This window comes from Natrix helvetica (assembly GCF_964273705.1).
Source record: "Natrix helvetica genome assembly, chromosome: Z".
Taxonomy (NCBI): domain Eukaryota; kingdom Metazoa; phylum Chordata; class Lepidosauria; order Squamata; family Natricidae; genus Natrix; species Natrix helvetica.
Window position 1 is genome coordinate 26,696,121 of NC_138554.1, and position 20,028 is coordinate 26,716,148.

Sequence of the window (20,028 nt, forward strand, 5' to 3'; positions counted from 1 at the left end):
GAGCTGGTAAAAGACAACTTTTATTATTTTCATTGGCTTATAGGCTGGCAGGAAGGACCACAAAATATCCTCTCTCTTCCAATTCACCAATTGTCTTTGGACAAAAATAGAGGGTTTGAGCCAGAAACGGCTCTTGAAAATCTGATACAAAAGTAGGCTGGGGTGGCGTGGGATCAATCCGAGGCTGTACATGACCCCTAGACCCTTTCGCATCCCACCTGCCACAAGGTGGAAGGGCACGTTGCACCAACCTCTCCGAAAGTAAAAAGGACCCTGAAATTCTACTCCTGGAAATGGGGAGAGATTTACATCTGGGACAAAATAAAACGAAGAACAGCAAAATGGCATAGAACCCTCCTTCCATTCACTGTTCCTCCAAGGGAAAGTTAACTTAAACCAAAGTATAGACAAGCCCACTTTGTGTGCAAAGGATTTTCCTTTAAGACACTTAATTGGGGAGGAAAACAAGGAGATGGAGAATTTCCAACAGCTTGTTGAAGAAAGACCAATCGGAGCGGGTTGGTGCGGCAGAGGCAGGGCATGGTGGTAGAACTTCTTTTGTCAGGTTGTCTTTAATCTTCCTGTGTGTGTGTGCATGTGTCTGTGTGTGTGTTTTTGTCAAGGTCTCCCTTGACAAGAAGTCCCTCTCAGAAGGGCTGTTACAGCTAAGGCAGTGTTTTTCAACCGTGGCAACTTCAAGGTGTGCGGACTTCAACTCCTAGAACCTCAGCTGGCTGGGGAATTCTGGGAATTGAAGTCTGCACACCTTAAAGTTGCCACGGTTGAGAAACACCGATCTCAGTATTCAAATCATAGAAGAGGAGGCTTTCCTTTGGAAAAAAAAAAGAAGAAGAAGAGGTAATTAACCCCTCCAGCCCATCTGTAGTGTTAAACTGAGGTTACCCATTTTAAATTAAAGCTTGTGGGAGCAAAGGCTGGAGGAGTGGAGGACAGAATTTGAACAGTATGGCTTGAGAGGGGCTCTGAACCCTGTCTACCGATTTTTGGTAGTGGAGGAAAATGGCACCGAGGCGGTAGGACCAATGGCCAGATCTATTAATATTTCCGATGCAGTTTCTGGAAGTCACTCGTATTCAGGCGTGGCCGAGGCAGGTCTCCAAACATCTCTGTGCCGTCTGAAACCCGCAGCACCAGAGCTCTCATGCTGGCGGCAATCTTCTCCAGGTCGGGAGATGAATGCTGCAAAAAGAGGAAGGGAAGTGAGAGAACGGAGAACTCGTTCGCTTCCCCCCCCCCCCGCATCTTCAAATTCTTTCGACTCCTTCCCTTGTTCCTGCTGTCTCTGATCATGATTCATACCCCTATGAATCTGACTTCTCTTCCACCATTACAGGTAGTCCTCGACTTACAACTGTTCATTTAGTGGCCATTTGAAGTTCACTGAAAATAGGAATGTATGACCATTTTTCACACTTATGACCGCTGCAGCATTCCTATGGTCACATGAGCAAAAAATTCAAATGCTTGGCAACTGACTCATATTTATGATGGTTGCAGTGTCTGGGGTAATGTGACGTTTTGTGACCCCCTGTTAAGCAAAGTCAATAGGGAAAGCCAGATTTGCTTAACAACTGTATCACTAATTTCACAACTGCAGTGATTCACTTAACAACGGTGACAAGAAAGAAATGGGACAAAACTCACTTAGCAAATCTCTCCCCTAGCAACAGAAATTTTGGGCTAAATTGTGGTCGTATGTCGAGGACTCCCTGTATTCCTTCTATACCAGTTTATACTCTTAATTAAGAAGGCAAAGAGAACCAACCTGGAAAGCTGGTTTTCTACACATGCTCCTTGCAGGTAGTCCTCAATTTGCAACCATCAGTTTAGTGACCATTTAAAGTTAAAACAGCATTGAAAAAAGTGACTTATGACTGGTTCTCGCACTTATAACGGTTGCAGCACCCTAAGGTCACATCACCCAAAGTTGGTTGCTATTCAACAGATAGTTGTAGCTGGGTGTGTGTATGTGTCATCTGATTGCCAGTTGTGACGTCATCAGCTGGCTTCCAACAAAGTCAGCGGGGAAGCTTTAATCATTTAACAACTGTGCAATTCACTTAACAACTTCATTGACTTGAATAACCATGGCAAAAAAAGGTTGTGAAATTGGGTGTGAGTCATTTAATTGCCTTGCTTAGCAATGGGAATTCTGGTCTTAAATGTGATTGCAAATCAACAACCACCTATATGCCATTTTCCATTATCTGCTCGGAAGGATGAAAGCTTTCATGTGTTTAAGGAACTGCATGCCACTTCTGATTTTTTCTCCAGAAACTGGTTTCAAACCCCTTTTTGTAAACTCTTTTCTTCTGAAGTATCTAACTCTAAGATTTCCCTTTTTATCATTACACCTACCTAAGTGCTTTATGGGTAAACGATGTAGGGATGAGTTTAGAAAGAACAAACAAAGCCAAAAGTCACAACTGAATGAGGCACAGTTAAATGGCCAAGACAGCTAGGATTTAAATTATTTAAAAGAAATAGACCAAATAAAAGAGGAGGTGGAGTTGCACTATATATAAGAAATAACTACATCTCTACAGAAATAGAGCACAACAATGATGAGAACTATCTTGAATGCATTTGGGTCAATATTAAAGGTTGGGGGGGGGATGACATTGCCATAGGTCTATACTACAGGCCACCCAACCAAGCAGAGGAAGTAGATGAACTTTTTGCTAGTCAGCTAAGGTATGTAGGAAGCACACCACAATAGCAATGGGAGATTTTAACTACCCTGACATCAACTGGGAAACAAACTCTGCACCAAATGGAAGATCCAACAGGTTCCTAACGAACCTAGCAGACAACTTTGTTTCCCAAAAAGTAGAGAAGGAAACAAGGGGATCGGCCATATTAGACTTAATTCTCACTAACAGAGAGGAAATGATAAAAGGTGTTGAAGCCACAGGAACCCTGGGGGCAAGTGACCATGCATTATTGGAATTCAACATTATGCAAACACAAGTAGTAGAACAAAGTCAAACTAGAATCTTGGATTTTAAGAGAGCTAATTTCAAAACTTAGAGACAGCTTGGGAAGAATTCCATGGATGAGAATCCTCAAGGGGAAAACAACTCAAGAAGCTTGGGAAATTTTGAAAAATGAGATTAGAAAAGCTCAGTCTAACACAATACTAATGAAGAAGAAAAATAACAGCTCCCAAAAGAAACCAGCATGGCTGCATAAAGAACTCTCTGACAAATTGAAAGACAAAAAAGTTAAGTATAAAAAGTAGAAAGAGGGGGACATAACTAAGGCAGAATATCAGCAAATAGCCCGAGCCTGTAAAGATGAAGTAAGGAAAGCTAAGGCTCACAATGAAGAAAGGCTTGCCACAAAAGTAAAAAATACCAAAAAAAGCTTCTTCCAACATGTTAAAAACAAGAAAAAGGTTAAGGAAACAATTGGTCCATTGCTAGGAGCAAGCGGCAAGAAGGTGACAAGCAACGGTGAGAAAGCAGAACTATTTAACTCATTTAAATAAAGGCTTATGGTACAGAAGGATCTTGACAAACTTGAACATTGGGCACTATCTAATAAAATGAAATTCAATGGCGAAAAAAGTAAGGTTCTACATTTAGGCAAGAAAAATGAAATGCACAGGTACAGTATAGGTGCTCCTTGCTCAATAGTAGTAACTGTGAGAGGGATCTTGGAGTCCTAGTGGACAACCATTTAACTATGAGCCAGCAGTGTGGAGCAGCTGCCAAAAAAAAAGCCAACAGTGGAGAAAGAGCCAAACTTTAGATCAGCATTTACCAACCTTTCAAACTGAAGAGGAGTGGACTTCAACTCCCAGAATTCTCCAAAATGCTGGCTATGAAATTCTTGGGAATTGACGTCCATAGACTTGGAAATTGCCAAGATTGGAAAACTTTGGATTAGCCTGTTGCATTTCTGTGTGTCTGCTATTCCAAACTTCAATGGACTATGAAAAATAGAGTGTTTGATGGGGCCCAATGTCCTGCTCAGTCCAGGAACCCAAGTTAAAGCATGGCTGACAAAATTGCTGCCTGACTTTTCTTTACACATATCTAATGCAGGGAGCCCACAACATCTCTGGGTATTTGGCTTGAACTGCTCTTACTTTTAGAAAGTCTTCTACACAATTCAGTCTGCCTGCTTTGATCTGCCTTCCTGTAACCTGAGAGCATTTTCTTGTGTTCCATCCTTTGGGAGATGAAGAACAGATTTTTACTCTTTTTTTGTGAGACATTCTTTCAGGTTCTTTCACAAATATACAACGTTCCTCCAGTTTCTCTCCAAATATGTAATTTAGTGGCTGAACAACATCCCTTAATGTGTAATGCAAATTCTGAGTCTTCCTTAAAAGCATTTAAGCATTTTGCTCTCTACTTTCAGTCGTCAGACTAAGACAGGCTCAGCCACAACAACTCTCCCTCAAGGATTGCTAAGCAAAGTGGTGGTGAAATGAAACGTGCCTGATTTATGACCCTTTTTCCCAGCCACATTGTTGTTACGCAAATCACTGCAGTTAAGTGCAACTTGTGGATGTTAAATAAATCCAGCTTTCTTCATTGATTTTTGTCTGTTGGAAGCCGCTGGGAAAGGAGTAAATGGCGATCATATGACCCCGTGACATTACAATGATTGTAAATACATGCCGGTGGCCAGAATTTGGATCATTAACCATGGGAATGCTGGGGAAGTTATAAGTGCAAGGACCAGCCATAAGTCGTATTTTTCAGAGCTGCTGTAGCTCTGAACAGTCTTTAAATGAATGGCTATAATCTGAGGACCACCCGTACTTCGTCAGCAAGGCTACAATGACACCCAAGGAGAAGGAAAGAGCCCAGAGAGCCGTTTTGCTTCCCCAGAGGATGGCCTATCAAGGTGCACGTCCTTAACTTTGACCCACCTTACTGTTCTCTTCGTCGGAGGATCGCATCTCTTGGCGTTGTTCTTTAAAGCCCCAGATGGGCACAGAGACAGGGAGAGATTTGGCATACTGATGGCTTGGGGGTGGAGGAACTGTCTGTCCTGGAGCCTCCTCACTCAGACTTCCATCTGAGAGAAAGTGGGGATTCGGGGGGGAAAAAAAGAAGCAGCTTAGACCAACTGTACAGCATTTGAAAACAGCGAGCTGTGAGCATCCAAAGCCTGATCAAAAGCAGGAGCGGCCTGGTTTAGATTAACCCCTTTCATTTTGTTGAATTACAACTCCCAGAATCATTAATCTTTGGTCACGTTTGGCCGGGGCTAGTGGGAGTTACGATTCGACAATATTTAGAGCAGAGGTGGGCAACCACTTAAGACAAAGGCACATCTGGAATTTTGGCAGAATGTGGTAGATTTACTTTCACGGCCCGTCACAAAACACTCATTTACTAGGATGTTCTCTATCACGGCTTGATAAGCTCAAAGGGATTCCTGCAAATAGATACAAAGCAGAAGGCAAGTGCGTCGTTGTGCAAGATGTTGCCTTCCTTTTTTCTTAGGACAAGCCTCTTTCAAAAAGTGGGTAGCGAAGGAGGGGGTCTAACAACACACCCATGACTACAAGCTACCTCAGATCCTCCACCCCTCTCTAAACTTTATTCAAAAATTTTTCCAAGTGTATACAAGAATCTTTGGCATAGATTATATGTTCTTGAGGATATTTTTTTATCAAGTAATACCCGAAATGCTCATTTTGAGACCTGGCCGAGGCTACTCCCATTCAGCACTTCTCCATATTCTGCTTCCTGAAAATCCCAGGAAGCCAGAGATTGATTCATCAGTAAAGTAACCTTTAATCTATAATTTAAAACTTCCTCTCACTCTGTAACAGTGTCAATTCCAAAGAAAATATGGACGATCTAGAAAAGACAAATGAAATGAAGCAACTCCTTGGGGTTTCAAATACCACTGTGGTCAATTAATAAAGTTTCCATTTATAGCAGCCTTCCTTAATCTGGCATCTTCCAATCATATTGCAACTACAGTTCCCAGAATTCCCAGCTTCCATGGCCAAAAATAGGAAATCCTGGTTGCTGGATTGAATATTGTTAAGTTGGGAGATGGCTGTCATAAAGTTTCTAGTTTTTGAAAACTAAAGATGAAAACTCAAGTGATAATATACACATTATTTACAAAAGTGTCAAATGTATAAACAGCGAGGAGTTATAACGTGTAATATACAAACTGTGGTGAATGACATTAAACATAAGGGAAAAAAATTGAGAACAAGCTTTTCCAACAACAAAAAAAATTGGATCCACTTAAACATGCCTAGCACTCTCATTAAAGACTAATTAGACCAAGCAATTAAGGGAGCCTACTGGGTAGAGGAGACAAAGCCGCACGTATTAGGTGGATCTCTTTTTAATTATCCCTCACATTTATATCTTTTCTCCAAGGAACAGACAAAGGAGTCCACCCTTTCTTTCTCTTCTCTCACTAAATTTGCAAAGTATGCTAGACTAGCCAGTGAACGGCTGAACAAATTCCCTTTTTATTCTCTCAGCCACTAAAACTATGCTGGTTACATTACAGGTAGTTGCAGGATCACCAGGATCAAAGGTTCTGTCTTCTATTTTGTCATATATTTGCCTTCATTCGTGAGTACAGGTAGTTCTCGATTTACAATTCATTTAGTGATTGTTCAAACTTACAACGGCACTGAAAAAAATGATTTACGACTGTTTTTCACACTTACGACCATTGCAGCATCCCCCATGGTCACGTGATCAAAATTCAGCCCCTTGGCGACTGACTGATATTTATGCCGCTTGCAGAATCCCGGGGTCATGGGATCCCCTTTTGCGACCTTCCGACAAGCAAAGTCAATGGGTGAGCCAGAATCACTTAACAACCATGTCACCAACTTAACAACTGCAGTGATTCACTTAACAACGGTGGCAAGAAAATTCACTTAGCAACTGTCTCATTTAGTAACATACATTTTGGGCGCAACTGTGGTCGTAAGTCGAGGACTACCTGTAATTGAACCTCACTGGGCTTATCAAGAAGATCGTTACAACAAAAGAGGACTTCATGGAAGAAGCTGAAATCAAAAATTCACAGGTGGTTTGGACTGATCAGTCTGAGAAGGGTGGATTCCACAGGAAGAATAGGGAATAACTCAAAAGGATCAGTATTGTCTCTCTTACACAGTGCTACTCCACTCACCGTCAGTGCTTTCCACATCAGAATCAAAAAAAGGCTCATAATCTTGGCTTGGAGAATCTTCATCCATCACAAACAGACCTAGAAATTGATAGTTATCTTAAAATATAGAATGACATTGGCTGTCCATACAAGATCCATACCTGATACACCCCTGTCCCTCAACATAAATGTTGATTATCATACCAGGTGAATGGGAATGCTGCCTTTCTCATACCACCATTTTTATTTTAGAATTAATCTTTTTGTATCCAAAAATAATGCCGTCACAGTTGGAAGATCTCAACAAGCTTGGATGAACACCAAGGTTTTCTAAATACAGCTCAAGTGATGGCGTGCGTGCGTGTGTGTGTGTGTAACAAAGACCAGATAGAATCAATCATGCTCAATAGATTTCAACAACTGACTTGGAACCTGAAACACAGCCCACATCAATGGCTGCTTGAAGGTCCTACCTTTTATTTTAATTTATAAATTTCCAAGCAAGAGCAATATGGAATGGATGTTTTAGTCTGGAGACTAAAGCATATGAAGAACGGTTGCAGGAACTGGGTATGTCTAGTTTAATGAAAAGGAGGACATGATAGCAGTGTTCCAATATCTCAGGGGTTGCCGCAAAGAAGAGGGAGTCAAACTATTCTCCAAGGCACCTGAGGGTAGAACAAGAAGCAATGGGTGGAAACTAATCAAGGAGAGAAGCAACTTAGAACTGAGGAGAAACTTCCTGATAGTTAGAACAATTAATCAGTGGAACAGCTTGCCTCCAGAAGTTGTGAATGCCCCAACACTGGAATTCTTTAAGAAGATGTGGGATAGCCATTTGTCTGGAACTGTATAGGGTTTCCTGCCTAGGTAGGGAATTGGACTACAAGACCTCCAAGGTTCCTTCCAACTCTGCCATTGCATTGTATTGAGAAGAAAAATAAGTACACCATGAACAAGATGTCTTAATAGCTGAATAGGTCTGCTCTGGTTAGTAAATGTGGATTAAAGTTTACATTATCGCAACTAAATGAGTCTGCAGACCTCTCCTTCACACAGACTTCTTTCATGTCAGCAAATGGCAATAAGACATCTGAAAGTAATTCACTTCAGATATGAGAATCCAATTTTTAAAAGAAGGCATTAATTGGAGGGTATTAAAGAGAGCCAGGATAATTCAGTGGCCAAGATACTAAACCAGAAAGTGTTAGGTCATGCATTCTAGTCCTCCCTTAGGCATGTAAGTCAGCTGGAAGACTTTGAGTCAGACAATCTCTTCAGCCTAACCTACCTTACAAGATTGTTGTGATGGGGAAAATGGTAAATGGGAGAATTATGCATGCTATATCAATGTATTTTATATTACGTGTAAAATAAAAGTGGAATATGTCAAATATCCCACCTTTAAGGCTCAGTGGCTAAGACGCTGAGCGTGTCGATCAGAAAGAGCGGTAGGTCAGTGGTTCGAATCCCTAGTGCCGCATATCGGAGTGAGCTCCTGTTACATGTCCCAGCTTCTGCCAACCTTGCAGTTCGAAAGCACATAAAAAATGCAAATAGAAAAATAGGGACCACCTTTGGTGGGAAGATAACAGCGTTCTGTGCACCTTCAGTGTTTAGTCATGTCAGTCACATGACCACGGAGAAGTCTTTGGACAATGCTGGCTCTTCGGCTTTGAAATGGAGATGAGCACCGCCCCTAGTCAGGAACGACTAGCACTTATGTGCGAGGGAAACCTTTACCTTATGTCAAATAATGTTATAGCATATATTTCTGCTTATACAAGTAGCTCTTGACTCACAACCATCCATTTAGGAACCATTTTACAATGACTATCTATCACTATTGTACACTGAGAGTTTATGCACTGGAGACAAATTCTTTGTGTATCTAATCACACTTGGCCAATAAGGAATTCTAAAATTCGAATGGCACTAAAAAAATGATTTATGACCAATGCACTCACTTAAAACGGTCACAGCATCCCCATAATCACGTTATCAAAATTTGGGCACTTGGCAACAGGCAATTATGATGCTCACAGTGTCGTGGGATCATGTAATTGCTGTTTGCAAACTTCCCAGAGCACTTCTGACAAGCAAAATAAATGGGAGAAGTTGGATTCATTTAACAACCTTGGCAAAAAAAAAATCATAAATACAGGCATCACTCACTTAATAACCACCTTGCTTAGCAATAGAAATTCTGGTTCCAACTGTGGTCATATGTTGAGGACTATTCATTATAACCCCTCAATGCAGCTTATAAAGCTATAAGGTAAAGGTTCCCCTCGCACATATGTGCTAGTCATTCCCAACTCTAGGGGGCGATCCTCATCTCCATTTCAAAGCCGAAGAGCTAGCACTGTCCAAAGACGTCTCCATGGTCATGTGGCCAGCTCGACTAAACACCAAAGGTGCACGGAACGCTGTTACCTTCCCACCAAAGGTGGTCCCTATTTTTCTACTTGCATTTTTTACGTGCTTTTGAACTGCTAGGTTGGCAGAAGCTGGGACAAGTAATGGGAGCTCACTCCGATATGCGGCATTAGGGATTTGAACCATCGACCTACCGGCCTTTCTGATCTACAAGCTCAGCGTCTTAGCCACTGAATAAATATGAAAACAATAAAATCAAAATCAATAGTTAAAAGGCTTTGCAAAAAGATTCTTTTTTTATTCTTACTTAAACTCTAAAAGAAGAGAGGAGGCCAGAGAGGCTTCCTTGGGAATCGCCTTTCACATATGACATATACATGCGCAACCTAATGTTCTTAGGCAGTAAACGTTCTGTTCCTTGTCTGGACTTTGGCTGTTCTGGATTGCTCCACAGTAACTTGCTGAGCAACCAGAATCAGTATTGTTTGGAGGAGGAACAGAATATTTTGGGATGTTAGTCTTTGTACAACTAATGGCCTACTTTTCAAGCAAGTCAAAATATACTGTCAACCAGTGTGACTTTATTGTTAGATCTAATTCTAGAGAGACTATAGTTTCATCCCTCAGTCACAAATCTTGATAACAACAGTGACTGCAGTAGATTGTTTTTTAAACAAATTATGGTCTTAATATCTCACACACTCCTAATGCCACATGCCTCTATTTGAACATTAAGGCCAACAGAAGAAGCCTTCTTAAAGACATCCCTCTGGCCTCATTTTCCAAGCTCAATTCGTTTGACTCCATTCTATCTTATTTCCAAATTGTAGAAAGCATTTCAAGGAGAATCACACTCAACTCCTGCTCTTTGCACTTTTATGAAAGGAATCCAGAACTTTCCCTTCAGATTTTTCAGCATTTTAAAAAATAATTATTGTAATTGTTTTTATGAAATTTTAAGGTGTTCTGGTTTTTTGAGTGCTTTATTAGAGGAAATGTAAAATATAAATCGAGACAAATGGTAGAAGGAAACCAAATTGGCCTGAAAGAAGGACAGAATAAAACCATGCCCACACCAGCAGCATGAAGAAAAACTTTCCCTTGAAATAATCTTACATATATCCAGGCAAGCATTCATTACACTCATATTTGTTTTGCTGAGAGATGAAACTACACCAGATACTTTTAGATCACTCCTGAGGGAAGGCAGGAATAGGACAGGGCAGAGATGCATAGCAGAGCTATTTGATTCAGAGTGTCTTGCTCTATGTCCTCCAGATTACTTGTAATCATGTATATGATAAACTTTCCTTCTTGCCATCCAGCACATATGGAGGACCTCCATTGCTGGCACTGCTAAGAGCATTCAGGCCAACTGAAGAAGACTTGAAACCTGGCTGCAGCCTGCAGGAGAATTAGCTGTGCTCCACAAGATAGATTCAGTGACTCAAAATGGAGCCTAGGAGACATGGGACAATGTACTTTGCAAGTTTCAGGCCAACACACCTCTTCACACAACCCAACAATCCCAGCTAGTATCAAATGGGTTATCCTAAGCCGTGAAGCTAAAATATATATTTCTGTACTCTTCAGGCTTCACTTGGGGCAGTTGTGTGCATTAAACACACAGCAAGAGAGGATAAAGGTTCAGAGGGCAAGGTACAAAGAAACACCCAACATGGAGCCACTGGGAGCAGTAGCTAAGACTAGAAGCCACGGAAGTATTCCATCCCCTTTTTCAGCCATGTGCTCACAAAGTGGCTTCTATTCCAACCCCTTTCTGAAATATGAGTGAAATGCCTTTAAGAATTCTGAGGATTCTCAAATTAAGCTACATGAAATGGTTCTCAGCACCCGAAAAAATGATATCTAAATGTAATTTATTACATCTATAAATCTGAATCTGTAAATTATTGTGACTAGATAAATTCACAGACTTAAAATAGCTGTACTGTCTCTTTCAAAAAACAAAACCAATTTCAAATTTTATACTTCTATATATCAACCTATCAATGTGAGATCCTATCAGCTGAGACTTGGCTCTGAGCTGCAGCAGATAAATAGTTGGGCTTTTTTTGGCAGAAGATCCCCAATTCCGGAAAACCAATCATCCAGAGTTTCATTTTGTTCCCAAAATGAAATTGCTCTCCATTATTATTAAGAAATTGCTTTTCATTTTTTAAAAAAATGATATGACTTCATTTTTTTCCCTTTCAAAGTCTAACACACCAACAATTTGTTATTCTGCTTCCCTTCCATTGGCTTATTAGTCATAATAAAGTTAAATTTTTTTGGTTGCTGATTTGCAAGTCCTTTTTAGCAGAAAAATAAAATATAAAGGCCAAAAGGGAGGGGGCAATGAATGCAAGCGACCATGCATAATCGTGTGTTCACGTCGTTCCTAAACTGCTACCCACTGTTCTGTCAAGCCTAATACCTTGGGATGTGCCTTCTCACTTCAACAGAGGCAAGTTTTGTCACAACTGTAACGATAGGAAAGGAAAAAGTGCTACTAGTGCAGAGCTGGTGTTTATCCTGCTAAAGAATGTGATGAGAAGCTCAGGCATCTTACCAAGCCTTAACTCAATGTGGCTTTTCTTATTGTACAAGTCTATACTGTTTCTTCTAAAACTATGTTTAAGCCAGTCAAGGTTTGGCACAATGTGTGAATCAGGTTGTTTTTCTGAACAGATCCAGTTAAAATACAGGTAGTTTTCGATTTATCACAATTTGTTTAGTGATCTTACAATGGCACTGAAAAATCTGACTTAAGACCATTTTTCATAGTTACAATCTATGTAGCATCCCCATGATCATGCAATCAAAATTCAGATGCTTGGCAATTGGTTCTAATTTATGACTGTTGCTATGTCTCAAGGTCATGTGATCACCTTTGGCGATCTTCTGACAAGCAAAGCCAATGGGGAAACATTGTTTAATTTGTTTTTTATGGGGTTTTGTAATTGTTGAATATAATGTTTTTTATAATGTTTTTATTCTGTCTATACACCACCCCGAGTCCCCTTGGGGAGAGGGAGCGGTTGACAAATCCAATAAATAAATAAATAAATAAATAAATTCACTTAACAACCAGGTTACTAACTTAAGAACTGCAGTGATTCACTTAACTATTGTGGCATGTAAGGTCATAAAATGGAAAAAAGCTCACTTAAATGTCTCACTTAACAACAAAACATTCTGGGCTCAATTGTGGTCATAAGTTGAGGACTACCTGTAGAGTCCACTACACACTTAATATTTATTGTGGACCTACATTCAGGCATCCGGTGGTTGGATTTTAACATTCCTGGGCCTTCTATCCAGATGCTGGCTGGCAGGTCTTGAGAGCTAAAGTCTGACACATCTGGATAACACCTGACTGGGGAAGGTTAACCTTTGTTATAGAACTTTTTTTTTAAAAAAAGCAGTGCATATCTACAGGCATAGGTCTCTCTCTCTACCTCTATGCAGTAATTGTCCAAGCCTGGCTTTTCAAGTAAAAGTTTGGGGTGAGCAGCCTACTGGGTTGATATTTGACATATATTTATTGCAGGCTACTTGAAACAATTTATAGAAAAACAAGCTATAAATACAAGCTTGTTGCACAGAGACATACCAGTAGTGTCACTAGGAGGGTTTTTCCCACCCGGTTGTTCCAGTTCGGTCAAAGTGTTTCTGTCACCTTCATCATCTTCATCTTCGTGTTCTTGGCCTCCCGAAGCCTGAGGCAGGCCTCCCTGGGAGGCAGGCGTCCTGTGTGGGGCAGGTTCATCTGGAGCATAAGTAGGAGGGTAATTTTGGGAATAGGGTCCTTGTGGGGGAGGTGGATGAGGGTTTGAGGGAGGGCGGGCAATATAGGTGAAAGCAGTGGTTTTATGAACCACTGCAATATCTTCGAGGTAGCGCTGAACGGCATCTGCTAGAGCCCCACTCCCATGCTGCATATAGCTGTAGTTGCCAGGGGGTGGTGCCCGGAAGGCTGTGAGCAAAACAATTTCGTTGCCTGTTTTACGCCGGTACTGTTCTGCTGCAGCCACCAGGGCTACCCAATTTTCCTTATGATTATCTGCCATATCTGCCATTCTGCAGGCAAACAAAACAAGAAGGACACTGAGGTTAAACCATTGCACAGTGGAACAGAACTCATCCATAGTTAAAAAGCTGAGCTGATGAAAATAACTAAATATTCACAGGAAGAAAACAAACACCTGTTTCTAAGCGACACAAATACCGCACTGCAACAGGCATTCAGATTCACACTATGCCTCTTTTTATTATTTTTTCCAAAGACAGCTTCTGCCGCTTATGGTGGTTTTTGCCCAGTCGAAAAGCAAAATACTTTGAGTCAATTTGCCTAACCAATTAATCCGCTGAATGTCACAGTCCAGGTTCAACCTGGGGCACTTTTAGGAGAGACCAGGAATGGCCAGAAGGCCAAGAAACCTGGTCTGTCTCAGAGAGGGAACCTGGTCTGTCTCAGAGAGGGAGTTCAGCTTAGTAGCGTAACCAGAGCCTGAATTCACAACACCTGGCACTGAGCAGGAGTTGAAAAGAAAAAGTTAAGAAGCCACCCCGAGCATGGAAACCAAGAGAAGCCACAAGCACACCTGGAGGAGCCAAAGAAGCTGGAGCCCTCTGGGTTCTTGCAGAGCAGCAGCCAGAGCAAGAGCTTGCAAGAGTCAAACAAACCACCATAGCGTGCAGGACAGAAAGTGGGGTTCGGGTGATAAAGGCTGTTCTGGAAAGAGCATGCACCGGGTGTGGTGGGGGTGGGGGTGCAGGGAAGGCTATGCAGCGAGGAAAGCCCCCTTTTCCAACGGGGCACAGCCAAAAAGGAGCACAGCCAAAGCAAAGGACACAGCCAAAGGCGGGTGGGTGGACACATACCGACAGACAGACAGCACTGGAAGAAGAGAGTCCCCCCCGGCACAAACCTTTCCTTTCTCTCCCCAGCCCCCCCTCCCCTCCCCTCCCCTCCCCAAGCAGGGCTCCGAAAGGAAGCGGCGGGAGGGGAGGGTGACGCGTATTACCTTCTCCTACCTCTTATTCCTTTCCCCCTTCTCCTCGCTTAAGCACCGGAGACCCGTCCCCTCCCAGCTCCCTTGCCCCCTTGGTGGTCCAGCAGCCGGAATCCTGACCTCTCACCTTTAACCCTTCCCAGGACACTTATGCCGCCCCCTCCTCCTCCTCCTCCTCCTCCTCCTCTTCTAAACAACAACCGCCACCTCCCCTTCCCCACCTCCAAGGCTCCGCCTCCTCCGACCGCCCTTATAAGACATGAGAGCAGCGCCCACACGCTGCCCTTTTCAAAGATGGAGGGTGGGGAACAAAGGAGGGCGTCGTGGGGGAGGGGAGGAGTCGAGAACGTCGATTGGTTTTCTTTTGCCCTACCCAAAGATGGCATCGTAAGGGTGAGCGATTTCTTGGACGCATGCGTGGTGGTTGTTTATGGGAACCCAGTTCACATTAAATATTAAATTCATTCGATTATTTATGTTTAAATTCTGAGGGCTTACCAAAATTCGAATGGCGGCGAGGAGATACCTATCATTCTAGAGATGGCATATTAAAAGAGAGGGGGAAATAGCTACATGTGACTGTGAACTTAGTAGGAAACCCGCCGAACTTCTATAAGGAGGAGGCGACAGACGATCTCAAGGTACCCACGTGAAAGTTGAAGAATCTCAAGTTTAAAAGAATCTGTTTAAAACATGGCAAATTCTCGGCTGAGAATTTCCGCCCGCGATTTAAACCATATCCGCCAGGAGTCACTAGCGGGTTGCTGCAGGCAGGATGACTAAAACCCTGCACGTCCCTAAAGCAAATGTTGCTATGCTGCAGATATTCTAAAGAACAGCAGGTGGCAGCAAAGAGAGGCAGAAGCTTCTTAGCCAGCGTTTATCAATCTTGGCTACTTGAGAATTTGTGGACTTCAACTCCCAGAATGCCACACAATTTAAAATAGTTAAGGTTGATAAAACGTGCTCTAAGCTATTTGCTGCCATCGCCTGGTCAGACCTGGGAGTCTGGAGTCTCTGAGATCCCTCGCTTCACCATTCTTGCCATAGTTTTTCTACTGTATTTGATATTATTCCGATTTATTTGCTTGGTTGTGTGAGCTGTCCATAGTCCCTGGAGCTGGGAGGCATTTCTTAGAGTTCATTGTACAGCCAGCCAGATGTTTAGACTGGGTTTGGCATTTTTATCTAGCTCTTCGGAACGACCTAAGAACTTCCAAGTATTGTATGAACACCCCAGCTAACATGGCCACTTTGCTACGAATTCTGGGAGTTGAAGTCTCAGGAAACATCCCACTCGGAAACTGCTCTAAAGTTTGTAAGTTATTTGTCTATTGATAGAAAACTCCCCCCCCCCATCTATAAAGATGGGGAAAGGATTCACTTTCTTTCTGCTGCAAGATTAATTTCATATATTATTTCATTCAATAAAATTCCCTCACTTTTCCCGCACCAAGGGAGGTTTCCCTTGGTAATAATTGCAAGAAACTTTAGATGAGCTTCAAAAATTTAATGGACATAATTTTCTTGGTAATAATTTATTGGCATTACTCCCCTGCTCCCGATATCCAGTATTGATATTGCTTAAAAGGCTCCCAACCATATTATAATTCATCCTGGACTATATAATTACATAATATATAATTCATCCAGTTTAGTTCCCGAGGGCAAAATCATTCAGATGTTTCCACGTGCCAGCCTCCCTAGTTAAATCATAAAATATGTTTTCTGTTTCATGCCTTATTACGTTCTCCGAATGTGTAAACATTGCTTAACCGGTGCATAATTATTTAACATTACTTGCACGCTGGCGATAATGTCATGTTTAAAGATCTAGTCATTTTGACCTTTCCAAAGATGGCGGCAAAAGTTTCATCTGCGTTTCCAAACAAGACATCCAACCGTTCCAGCTTGAGTTTTTTTTTTCAGCGCCAGAAACAATGATGGCGGCTTCACGAAACATTAAAAACAGAGAACACTGCTCTATGAAAAGGGCGGGGTCGATCGGAGCAGGAAATGACGTATTTGTTTTTCAGGAAGTAGCTGTCAGGCAGAATGGAGTTAGGGGGCTGCAGGGTAAGAGAGGCCTTTTATCCTCCAGGGTGATCCTCCTTAGGCTCCCTAGAGCAAAAATGGGCTCTCAAAGGAAAGAGGGTTGAGGGTTTTCCCCCCAGCATGAGCCGAAAATGATTCCCCGGGAGACGACGGCCGGTTGTGTCATTCCGTATGGAAACTGTAGTTTGGTAGAAATGGGGAAATGTGCTTTCTTCTCGCCCTGGAAGTTACAGGGAGACGTACATTGAGAATCCTCCCCCTGGTAGTATGTAGAAGTTGGTTACCAGCGTTACGGTTATGTAAAATGGGTTTCCCTCCCCTTTTGTTTTGGACTTGTTTCGAGGCTTTGGCAATGAACCATTAAAGAAGTTTGGATCTTGTTACTTGAGCTGCACATTGGTGGGTGGGGGGAACTGGAGGAGTGGGATTCTGGTCCTTTTTCTGCCCCTTCCATTTCTTTTCTTCTGACTTTTTTCAGATTGCCTTTGAGAAAGATGGGGTCTATTTACACACCAGTGCAAAGCGGCATCCTGACCAGGATTCCCTCATACCTGGAGTTATCCGCATCATTGAGAAGGTGGGTCAAAATAGGTTGCCCATTAGGTTGTAAAACTGAAGCAGGAGGCTATGTGGTCGTGGTGAGAAAATCGGGGTGTTGGAGTATTGTATTGATTATATGGGGGGGGGGGAATCCTGTTCAGTCTTATTTACCATTACATGAATGAGCCAAACAGGCTCAATATTTTTTTTTCTTCTCTTGCTTTTTGGATGCTGGAGGAAGAATTTGAGGTTTTTGTAGCTTTGTAATATTGTCTAATTGTGACATTATGGTTAAAGGTAATTAGCATTAATTTGAACAAAACTGGTCGGAATAGCGGAAGCTTTGTATTTGTGTCCAAGAGTTTCTACAGTTTGTTCATAATATAGGTTACCCTCATTTAGTGGCCACAATTGGGACTAGCAACTCGGTCATTAAGCAAAGTGTTACTTAAGCTAAGTAAACATTGCAATGTTTATGATCTTACTTCAGTTTTCCTTTGCTTTGCAGACCGGAGAAAGCTGTAAATGTGTGGTCTGGTTGCAAAGTTACTTTTTTTTATCACTATTGTAATTGCAATAACTAAATGAGGCAGTTGTTAAATGAGGACTACCTGTATGCTATATTAATGCATGTGCACAAGTAGCAGTTTATGTAGTACATTTAAATATTTCAGAAGAAATTTTAAGTTTCCCATAATTTATGATTTAAGAAGTGCACATCAAAAAGCATTAGGCAGATTGTGATGATATTTTAGATAATAAAGTGGGAATAAGTAGTATTTCAGTATGCATCAGCTTCTTTTCAAGAAGGAAACACGTGAAATTCAGCACTCATTTGATCACTTAAATTTCAAAATTTAAAAACCAAGTCTCGGGATGAGGGATATTGTTGAAATATTTTATTGTAATGTTGCTTCCTTTTTATTCAGGGTTCAGATACTTTACTACAATGGACCCCTGTGGATGACTCTTCAGATACTGCTCAAATCATGTACACTAAAAAGGTAAGGCTTTCTGCTGATTTAATCATCTACTTATATGTATTAAATTCTGCGGTATATTTGCTCTTTATATTTTGGCAGAAGCAAAAATACATTTCTTTAGATTAGTAGTTTTTCTTGTTTAATCACGGTACTTGTTCTTTGCAGAGTAATATGCTATGGTATCCTTGTAGTTTATATAAAAGTTTAAAATAAACCTCAGTCTCATGAAGAAAATAGTTACAAGAATAAAGAACAATGCTAGAGTTTCAATTATACATGTCTTAAATTCTCCTAGAATTATTGTACAGGTAGTCTTTGAATTAGAACTGTAACGGAGCCTGCCCACCATGGTTGTAACTTGTGAGAGTTGTAAAATGGGTCAGTCACACGAAATACATGATTTTACAACCTTTTTCCAGCAGTCATTAAGCAAATCAATAATTTGCTATGGATGTAATTTGGAACAGGACCTAAAGGAGCATTGCCTTAAAGACACTATGAGGGACAGATTTAAAAACATTGAAATGTCCTCTAATCTTGTTTTCTCTTTATTAGGATACCATTGGCTCCCAAGCTGAGGAAGAACATTTTGATCCAGGATATGAACCAGATTGGGCCGTAATCAGTACAGTGGGGACAAGGTCTCGTGTTCAGGAGGAAACAGCTGGTGAATTGAAAGAGGAAGCACTAGTTTCCTTTTATGAATTTCACTTTTGTGTATCTAGGTTTACTGATGAAGTTGCAATAAGGAATGGAACATGGGGATGAGAAAAAGAGAGTAGCTAGAAATTGTGGGATTTTGTTTCCTTTGTCTTTGTTACTATGCTTTTCCTGTGTTTCCCCTACCAGTTTCTGGGTCAAAATCTCCAGTCCCTCGTGGTCAGTGGGCCTTCTCTCTCAGCTTGTCTGAGCTGAAATCCATCCGTAAGAGTAAACCAGGCCTCGGCTGGTCGTACCTCATCTTCATCACCAAAGAAGGCATTTCCATTCAAGCTCTGCATTTCCACCGTGGAGGCACGAAGTCCCTTCTCAAAGCTCTTTGCAAATATGTTATATTAGCCACGTGAGTGAGATTACATCACAACCTCTGTTACATTAAAGAAATAAGATGCAGTCATTCCATCTGGTTTAAACTTGTTGCGTGGAATAAGGGACTATTTTCTAATGCTATCTTCTGAAAGCGAATTTTGAAAGCCTTTGTTAGATATTCCAAGGCTGTAGATTAATTTAGGAAGTGAGGGAAAAATATCCAGGAGGAAAGCAGTAGTAAGTCATCTTTACATTGTTAGCAAGGAAATTATTTGAATTTGTCCCTGAAGTTACTGGGAGTCAAGGTCGACATTATTCTTTGTCTCATTAGATGCTTTGAGCAAAATGCTGGCTAAGTTTCAAGTAAGGCCCAGATATCTAGCAACAGCAAGAGAAATCTGGTTAACATGGTTTGTTTGGGATTTATTTTAGTCATCTAATGGGCCTCATTAAGTTGCCATGCTTTGGTGACAATGCTTTCTTCACAACTGAATAAGAACTAGTCCTAGATTGTACAGACCATTCTATGTAGCTCCGGATCAGTAGAGAAGATAGCATGCTACACAATTTATGGACTTTTTAATAAGAGAAATGCAGTTTCTAAGCATTCTAATTACATAAAGTTTTGTCCCTGCGTTTAAACTAAAGTGACTTTGCTCTATAGCATTTAAGGGGAAGAGTAAAGCAAAAGTAATTTCTCCAATGTGCTAGTTTTCTTTATGGTTGCAAAGAGCAGTTAAAATATAGGAATCTCCAGCTGTAGATAGAAGCAGAATAGTTCCAGAAGGACTTTATACTATATTATGGACACAACAGTGGTTAGAAAAAAAAAAGATTTGGAATGTTTGTTTGACAGTATGCACAGAAACGGAAAGATGCACCAATCG

The 20,028-nt window shown here is 41.3% G+C and overlaps 2 protein-coding genes across 7 annotated transcripts in view; one reads left to right on the forward strand and one right to left on the reverse strand.

The window, feature by feature from the left end:
• Positions 1 to 14,851, reverse strand: LOC309401967 (proline-rich AKT1 substrate 1-like). 2 transcript variants are annotated; one of them, XM_081971367.1, is made up of 5 exons: positions 14,756 to 14,851; positions 13,133 to 13,599; positions 7,159 to 7,236; positions 4,907 to 5,055; positions 1 to 1,200 (listed from the first exon to the last, which is right to left on the reverse strand). In XM_081971367.1, exons 2-5 carry the CDS (start codon positions 13,596 to 13,598, stop codon positions 1,057 to 1,059), a joined length of 837 nt encoding a protein of 278 aa, XP_081827493.1. In that variant the 5' UTR covers position 13,599; positions 14,756 to 14,851; the 3' UTR covers positions 1 to 1,056. The 2 variants fall into 2 exon arrangements, with proteins under 2 accessions (XP_081827493.1, XP_081827492.1); XM_081971366.1 differs by lacking the exon at positions 14,756 to 14,851 and adding an exon at positions 14,662 to 14,752.
• Positions 14,799 to 20,028, forward strand: part of TBC1D17 (TBC1 domain family member 17) — a 23,437-nt gene continuing 18,207 nt past the window's right edge. For 3 of the 5 annotated variants that reach the window (XM_081971358.1, XM_081971360.1, XM_081971359.1), the window contains exons 1-5: positions 14,799 to 14,927; positions 17,068 to 17,166; positions 18,059 to 18,133; positions 18,668 to 18,779; positions 18,962 to 19,175. In XM_081971358.1, coding sequence (XP_081827484.1) covers positions 14,829 to 14,927; positions 17,068 to 17,166; positions 18,059 to 18,133; positions 18,668 to 18,779; positions 18,962 to 19,175 — 599 coding nt within the window. In that variant the 5' untranslated portion in view covers positions 14,799 to 14,828. Of the gene's footprint in view, positions 14,928 to 16,541; positions 16,611 to 16,648; positions 16,855 to 17,067; positions 17,167 to 18,058; positions 18,134 to 18,667; positions 18,780 to 18,961; positions 19,176 to 20,028 lie in introns of those variants that run through there. The other 2 variants (XM_081971362.1, XM_081971361.1) reach the window with 2 other exon arrangements.